This window comes from Lactuca serriola, chromosome 6, assembly GCF_051521515.1.
Source record: "Lactuca serriola cultivar US96UC23 chromosome 6, Lser_US96UC23_V15, whole genome shotgun sequence".
NCBI classification, from domain to species: Eukaryota; Viridiplantae; Streptophyta; class Magnoliopsida; order Asterales; family Asteraceae; genus Lactuca; species Lactuca serriola.
Window position 1 is genome coordinate 135,418,711 of NC_136413.1, and position 8,979 is coordinate 135,427,689.

The window sequence follows — 8,979 nt, forward strand, 5'->3', positions numbered from 1 at the left end:
AATTTATGATTACGATACAAAATCTGTTGACAACTTATCACAAACATATAGAAATATAAATATGAGGATCCTTTCTCTTTTAAGATATGGTTTAAAAGTGCATGATTTAGGGTGTGTTTGGAACAAAAAGAAGTTTGCTTTCCAAAGAAGAACTCCATTATTTGGGGCAGCTTTGAACAATACCATCAAGAAACAAACACAGGAAATGAGGGTGAAGACCATATTTCAACCTTATAATAATTATTAAAATATCAATAAAATAATAATAGCATGCCAAAAAGAAGGCTTTACAAGCATCAATACCATGAAAGGCAATAAAATACTAAAAAAATCCCCAAAAAATCGTACAAGAATAATTTTCCACCTCTTCTTTTTGCACTAACAAATAAAGTAATAAACTATGGAATTATTATCCAATATAGAAAATAATTCAAAATAAGCAACATTTACCTACTTTTCTCAAATCAAGAATTAAACTATTGTTTAAACATGGAAGAAGTACATTTTAGATTGTAATTGTAAAAAATTGAAAACATGATTGCACTAGTTTCATATACGTTTTTATTAAATTTATACTTTTAATGAATCCATCCTTAAAGCTCAAAGTCAATAAAAATGATTTTTGTTTCATGTTTCTAATTAGATAGGAAACATAGTTATCAAAAATCAAATATTGTTTTACTTGAGTAGGTCTTTCATTTAATTATAAAATTATATAAAGTAAATTATTAAAAATAAAAATAAATCAATTGGATTGTGGCAACATGGTAAAACATATAAAATATATAACGAATGACTTACTAACTAATGTTCAAATTCTGATACTATTTAGTTCATCTGGTCATTGAGATTCGTCTGCAATGATTCCAAAACATAAAACATAGTTTTCATAATAAAATATTAATCAATGTGGAAATTAACCCGAAAACCCTTGTCAAAGTAGTTCTCTTTAAAAAAAAAAATTATAAAAATAAACTTAACATCGACATGCAAGTACCTGAATTTTTTTTACCATTTTGATACAACAATTATTAAAAGAAACAAAACCAAATAACTTTATATTTGGAAAAAATGGTATGAAAAAGGAATAGGAAAAAGGAAAGAAGTAGGTCGGTTCCTTGCGCCTGACGTTCACCTAGGTTCGGGCTCGGATCTAGGTTCGGAGTTAGGTTCGGGTTTTGTCTACTTCAATGTTATACAACATAAACTGACTTTGTGTGAGCGGATAAGAACGACCCACTCCTCTCTCTCAATTCTCCACCCCGCCGCCCCTATTTCCTCCGGCCACCACTCTTCTCAGCCGTCAAACTGGCGATTGAAAACCAAGAAGCCTCCGTCGTCCGTGAAATCAAGCCTAAGAACCGCCGTATCATGGTATGTTGTTACATATATTCATCATCATAACTTTGGTTTCTATGTGTTAGGCTCTTCGTTTCATTTAATTTGTGGGATTGATGTATAATGTAGGGTGCTGGAGGACCTGATGAAGAAGAGAACAAATGGCCTCCATGGTTGAAGCCATTGCTTCGTGAAAGCTTCTTTGTTCAATGCAAATTACACGCGGATTCGCACAAGTCTGAATGTAATATGTACTGCTTGGATTGCATGAATGGTCCTCTCTGTTCTCTCTGTCTTAATCACCATAAGGACCACCGCGCCATTCAGGTTTGTATTCCTCTTTTCGCTTTGATTCTTCCACTTTTATCGATTCTCACTCTTTTCACCTAATTTGAAGTTTGAACATCCGAGTTTCGTGAACTAACAGCTTATTTCAACTAATTTGAATTTGAAAACCGATCATTGATTATCGAATTGGGTATTTTTGTTGAATAATCTACAGATTCGAAGGTCGTCATATCACGATGTGATTAGGGTAAATGAGATTCAGAAACACTTGGACATAACTTCAGTACAGACGTACGTAATCAACAGTGCGAAGGTGGTGTTCTTGAATGAACGGCCGCAGCCGCGGCCGGGAAAAGGCGTTACGAATACTTGTGAAGTATGTGAGCGTAGTCTTCTCGATTCCTTCCGTTTCTGCTCACTTGGGTGTAAGGTAAATACGATCAACCCAAAAGAAATTCAATTGCTTTAATCGTTTTTCCACAAATCGATGATTGATTTCGTTACTTTGACCTGTGCAGATTGCAGGGACATCGAGTAATTTCGAGAGGAAGAGGAAGATTTCGCCGGAGAATAAACATTTGATAACGGCAATGTCGGATTCGGAGGATTCTTACAGCAGTAGCAGCCACGGACGGCGGAGGAGTAACTATAATGGAAGAATTCACATTCAGAGCTTTACTCCGTCAACGCCACCGCCGACGGCGGCCAGCTTCAGGACGGCAAAGAGAAGAAAGGGTATTCCTCACAGAGCACCAATGGGAGGACTAATCATAGAATACTAAATACCCCCCTAGACTTTTGATAAATTACTCTAAAGTCCATATAGTCTCCACATCCTACAGAATGCACCCCTCCCCCACTTTCTCTTAGGAAATACCTGTATTACCCTTTACCGCCTCCATTTTGTACAAAGAAGCAGCCCCTATAATTTAGTGGAAATATCAAATATCTCTCGTCTCGAAAGGGCAAAAAGGGAAATAAAGATAAAAAAAGTTTAGAAAGTGTGTCTACGCCAAGTAGTAATTAGTTATGGTTGTAGGAAAAAGTAAAGGGTGTAAAACTGTCAAAAATAATATTGGAGTGTGTTTATACGTTTTTTTTAATGAAGGTAAACATGTAATTATAGTTTTTGTGGTAGATGAGTAGTGGTATTGTACTTTTATACAATAGAAAAAACTGTGCTACCTTTATAATGAAATGAAATAAATGTTTGTATATTTGTTTGGTGATATATATATTTTCTGATATTAAGTGGCATTTTAAATGTTTTTGTTCATATCACATATGTGGGTCTTTGTAGGTGGCTTTTAATAAATTAAAAAAAAAAAGGAGTTTGAGTTTGACCATATGTTATTTTAAAATATCTTTACTCATTCGTGGCGACCCTTTCTAGCCTCATGGGCTACTCGTTTGTGGCCCTAGGGGCCTTCACAAGTGACAAGTTTTAAGGGGGTTTAAATACTTTTGATTTGTTATGATGTAGATAGGAGTTGAAAAAGAATTTATGACTTTGTATTTTTAGTACTACGTGTATTGTTGTGAATGCATAAAGGCTATTCCGTAATTCGAGTTTGGAAATTATAGAACTTATGATGAATATACGGTATGTTCAATGTTGTCCATCAATATTACAATATTATAATAACGAGAAACAAATTTGTAATATTGATTATATTTACTCTAGTGTTGTACTACATGTTAAGTTTTCGATGAGTTAGAAAGAATTTACATTGGCTTGGATATGTAACATAAGGCAACTTTGTTGATGAGTAATAGGAATGTAGAGGGTAGTGGAGAGCAACGAACGTATAATGAGTTTTTCTACACTAAAAATGAAAGTCAAGAAGTGCATAGAGCATTAAGGAGGGTGTGAAGGATTAAGTCGTATGTTCTAACTAGATGCTTTCCATACCGTGGTAGTGCTTGGAGGAGAAGGGAGTTTGGTGATGACGATTCTCTTTAACATAATTTTAAAGACAACCAAGAGTAAACAAGATGTCTAAAGTTGCAATTACTATCGAGGTCTTAAGATACATAGTCATATCATTACAATGTGTGCGGGTCGGGGAATGATGGGAATAGGATCTGACAGTAGACAGAAGTTTTAGAAAATCAATTTGACTTTATGTCAGAAATTTCAAGAATTGAGACGATCCAACTCCTCAATCGCCTTACGGAGAATTATAAAGAAAGAAAATAAAAAATGGTAAACTGTACCATTTGTATGGTTCACATCGAACCCGCCCTATGATAATAGAGTAGTTTAGAAAAAGCCCTAGTTTCTTTTTCAAGGTTTGTAGATGTTGGACGGTTCTTAGAAAATAATTTTGGTTTTTCAGGAAGTTTAGGAAATGAGGCAATCCAACTCCTCTAACGCCTTACGGAGAATCATAGTGAAAGAAAAAACAATAAAAGTGTCATATGTAATGACCACACAAACCTTCCCTAAGATAATAGAGTAAGAAAAAAAAAACCCTAGTTTTTGTGTTTGATGTTTGTGGGGTTTGGGTTTAGATCGTTATTACACTCTTAGGCTAATGGTTTCATGCATGTTGTCACATCATTATTTTGTATGTCATATTAGTTTTGCCACACATCAATGTTCACTTTGCCATTTAGAGGGGATGAGTTATCATAACTTTTTCTGAATTATTGGTAAAATAATAGGAAGAAAATATGTAATGTCTACAAGAGATTGTCGAGTTGCTTGTTATGCATCAATCATGGCGCGGTGTTCCTATGGTGCCGAGTTGTCCACCTAAGCTTGTCGAGTGGTGGTGTTGAACCACACCTTCTAGCCTTATGTGTGCCTTTTTACTTATTTTCGATTGGTATTGTTAGCATATGCTTTTTATTTTATTCCCTTCATGTTCATTATTGTGTGTTAATATTTCTTAGGCCAATCTTCTTTAAAATCGTCTTTGTCATATATACAATTGTCTAAATCCTACCTCACATGTTACCTCCAATTATATGGGACATAACCGTCTATTTTTTTATGTTGTTAGTTTGTTAGTTTACTTTTTAATAATATAAAATATTTACTATATTATATATTTGGTCTATAAGTATTTTTTTTATAACCATTGCCATGCAAGTGACATTTTAGTTATTTAAGTCTAGACTTTGTTTTCCAATAAATGATTTAGTAAGATTCTTAAGTGATTAATTTTGATGTTCTAATATCCACTTGTATAAACTAGATCCACTTTTATATACGCACTACAAAATATCTTCTAGATTTTTTTTTGAACAGCCATAAAATCTTCTAGAAAAAATTGGTTTTGCTCATAAAAACAATAAACCAAATATTCAAATATGAGGGTCTAATTCGAAAATAACATTGCTTATAATTGTAAATTGTATGTTACCTTTCAAAACACTTTTTCTTCCTCTTGTTATTATTATTTTTTTAATCGTTTCCTAGTAATTATCGACATTGTAGAGTGTTTAAAACGTGGGTTCTTTTTGCGTCCCTCTTTTTGTTCTCTTTCGTGTCCACTTGCAGATTAAGTAATTGCACATTAACTCATTAAGTAATGCAAAGATGGTGCAGGTCATTTTAGGTATCGAGTTTTTAAGAGTATTTGTATTTTAATTATTATATTTTGTTTAAATTATCATAGTTTATAAAATTTATTTTTTATTTATTTTAGGAATCATAACGGGTAATAATTGACTCTTCATGACGTGGTTGTTGACGAAACTGTGAATGACGTCTTTAGGTCATTTTTAGCAGTGTTTTAAAAACCGGTTCGAATTGGCCGGTTGAACCGAAAACAGGAGGTGACGACAGTTCAATTTGGACCGGTTTTATAATGATTTCTTGACCGGATTGAACCAGTCGGTTTTGGTAAAAATCTGGTTCATCTGGCTGAATTGAACCGGAATGTGTAACGCCCGTAGATCCGGACTAGTCAATTTAGGGACAATAAATGTCGAAAACGACATTTTAATAGAAGATTATTTAGAATGGATAATCTTAATAAAAGTTGTAACATATGTCACAAAGATTATGTTCATATAAAGAACACCGAAATCCGAGTTATAACGAAGAAGTTATGGTCCGTCGAAGTTTCGCGGCAAAACCGGTACGACACCGCGTGACGTGAATAGTGAATTTACGATAGAGTGTTTTTTATCCTTAGCGATCTAAACGAAAGTCATAAAATACGTTATACCGAGAGCGTGCATAAAAATAACGCCCAAATATGACTTCGTATGAGGAAGTTATGATTTTTCTAAGTTTCGGCTTAGCAGTATGCATCCTGGAGTTCGAATGTTAGATCGAGCCATTTTGGCCGACACAACCTAAATGAGAATCGAAGATCTCGTTAATAGCACCGTAACGATAAATAGACAGACGAAAACGGACACTGGATGAAGAAGTTATTAATTTTTAACGGACTATTTCAGTCCCGGCTTGTTAAAAATATAACTTAAAAATGAAGTCAAAATTAGCCGACGAAGTCTAAACAAAAGTTGTAGAGTACGGTCCCGCCTACGCGTGAATATAAAGAACGCCGAAAACGAGCTCGTACGCGAAAGTTATGAAATTTAGAAGTTGGAGGTGGGCTGTTGCGAGAATCGATGACATGGCACGATCTGAGCCGTTGCTTGCTGCCCACGGCCTCGCCTTCTGATGTTGACACATGTACTTCAGACGCCCAACGTAGCCAAGGAGCGCCGCGCGTACGAGCTACGCCCTGCGTAGAGAAGGAACGCGCTGCGTAGGTGATGGGTTTTGGTCCTAAGAACATCCTATGTGCTCATACAAACCCTAATGCTTGGATCTAGGTTTCTCTATTGTACATGCAAATTATCCAAGACTATAAACCCTAATTCTAGCATTCAAGTAATCATATTAACATGAGAATAGGTTTAAGATGTTACCTTGATTGTTATGTAGCAATAACAATCCCAAATCTCCTTGTATTGACTTTGGAAGGCTTAGAGTCACAAGTGTCACTCCTTTAATGGTTCACAAACACCATAAGCAAGAGGATGAAGAGGAGAGAGGATGGAGGCTGCCCAAAAACGTCTACAAACCCTAGAGGAGTCTTAGCCACCTTTTTGGTCATAAGGGATCTTCTTTATATAGGAGGCAATTAGGGTTATCTAACAAGGAAACCCTAATTTGGATGCTTAAGCCCTAAGCAACCCATGGAGCCCTTTCCTTAAGGCCTTGGAAGATTTCATATGGGCTTCCCCCATAGAATTCGTCCACCTTATAATAAAAGGCAATCCATGGCCCCAAATTGCAATTATCTTATAATTACAATTCCAGTCCCTTAAGTTTAATTAATCTCTTTTAGTCACAAAACTAATTACCAATTAATTATTGACTAATATTAATTAAACAATATGATTTCTCCTTTAATATATTATTCCCATAATATATTAATAAATCATATTTAATCCTTTCTCTCCATAATTCATCCTATCAAGTTGCTTTGGTGAAGGCAACCCAAAAGGACCATGCACCATCGGGTCAAGTACATACCAAAATAGTTATGGACTTAGACACTAATCCAACAGTCTCCCACTTGGATAAGTCTAATAACTATTTTGCGTATGACTTCAGATCCTGATCTGCAATCGTAGCTTTCCAAAGCCGCTTTCAACTTTGATCCTATCAGATACGAGTGTCCTTAGATAAGGGATCATATATTCCTCCATTCTAGATATCATATGAGATATGATTTCAAATCATTCTCTTTATACTATATCTCGATTCCTGATTTATGACGACTGACTAATTGAACAAATCAAATTAGCCCTAGCCCGACCAAGCATTTACGTTTGTCATCACAAAATCATCGAGGGGCCCAAAGATATCGCTTTTATCGTACTTTGGATAAAAGGAACGGATAAACTTTGATACAATGCTTTCTTGCACTCACTCACCGAATTACACACAACAATATGTTTTATGACACCAAGTTACTAGTGCGTTTACATATTATCAATGTGCAACCGATTTGCAAGATACAACTCACACATCTCGGTTTCAAGAATATAAGATGTTATCGTCTCACCAATCACTCGTGATACAATTCATGGAGTGATCCAAGTGAGCGTGGGTTTAATCCAATGCTCAAATCATATTCATAAGCACTCATGAACGTTGCAGCAAACATTTGCTTATGTCTAATACTCTTTTAGACAATCCACACACCAATTCACGACAGTCTTCATTCATATCTACTTCCAACATATGAACGACTGTGGCTCATTTGAATAATTCGATTATTCTTAATAAATTCAATTATTCTGGAAGTCAAAACATGCAAAGTGAAACACAAGAATAATACTAATCCCATATGGCCTCAACCCTTTGAGCATAAATAAAACACCTTTTACTTATCACCATATCGATTACTCATTATTTGTCGTTTCGGGTAATCAACTTTTTACTTGAATTATTACACTTGTCCCATGCTCCTAGCATGCACACAATGTTTACATATGGTTCTTACTTTGTGAAATAGACCAAATTGAGCACATTTCCAATCATTCTCATTTCACAACTCCAAATCCATTTTCATAAGTGAAAGAATATCAAATTCTTGCTACTTATAGAATATGCTAGATTCTAACATTCTATACAACGATCCTTTCGTAATGTCACTGCACCAAAGTCACAAAGACTATTGCCAATGATATTACAAAGTCCTCTATCAGAGATTGTTACAAGACAATTCCATAGACGTGATGTCTCTCACTCAAAGTACATTCTTTGAACATCCTTTTGCATAAAAGTTTCTAATCTAGTCATAGATTTTCAATATTCAATTCCCAATATGGACACGTTTCCATATTTTCCATATGACAACTCATTCTTAATAAAATCTTATCTATTCATAGTAATGTCGATATGGCCCATCCAATATGGAAACATTTCCATATTTTCCAATACTATACTTCCAACTACTCACAAGCGACCAATCCTTGGCGAACTTTGGATTGTCTTTTGATAGTTGTTTAATTATCTTAGTCAAAACCGATTCTTGTCCTTTTTCCCTCTAAATGTGCTAGACATTTGGAAAATTTTAGAATGGTCAAATATTATAGCCTATGCAATCGATCCTATACCCGAAGCGTATGGGACACAATGCATAATGTCTTACATGAAGATTTGATACTACATCAATCTTCTGCCATAATATTTTATTTGCTATGTTCTCAAAATTCGAATTATGAAGAGGAATGCCGTAATCATAATCGAAATTTAAGGAACACACTATATACCTTTGACTAAATTTATTAATTTTCCACAACCTAAGCCTTTAGATTTGAAATGAAGCATAATATTCTCTCCCTTAATTATATCAAAACAACCTTTCAACTCTT

General features: G+C 34.8%; 1 protein-coding gene across 1 annotated transcript; it reads left to right on the forward strand.

Moving 5' to 3' along the window:
* The first annotated feature begins 1,208 nt into the window (after positions 1-1,208).
* On the forward strand, positions 1,209-2,843 carry LOC145056904 (protein RGF1 INDUCIBLE TRANSCRIPTION FACTOR 1-like). The gene is made up of 4 exons (XM_079004629.1): positions 1,209-1,374; positions 1,468-1,665; positions 1,841-2,056; positions 2,145-2,843. Exons 1-4 carry the CDS (start codon positions 1,372-1,374, stop codon positions 2,406-2,408), a joined length of 681 nt encoding a protein of 226 aa, XP_078860755.1. The 5' UTR covers positions 1,209-1,371; the 3' UTR covers positions 2,409-2,843.
* Positions 2,844-8,979: the final 6,136 nt, after the last annotated feature.

Excerpts from the sequence above, each read along its gene's own strand:
- LOC145056904 (XM_079004629.1), top strand. Across the intron at positions 1,666-1,840 it reads AGGACCACCGCGCCATTCAG|ATTCGAAGGTCGTCATATCA; the intron begins GTTTGTATTCCT and ends AATAATCTACAG. Across the intron at positions 2,057-2,144 it reads TCTGCTCACTTGGGTGTAAG|ATTGCAGGGACATCGAGTAA; the intron begins GTAAATACGATC and ends TGACCTGTGCAG.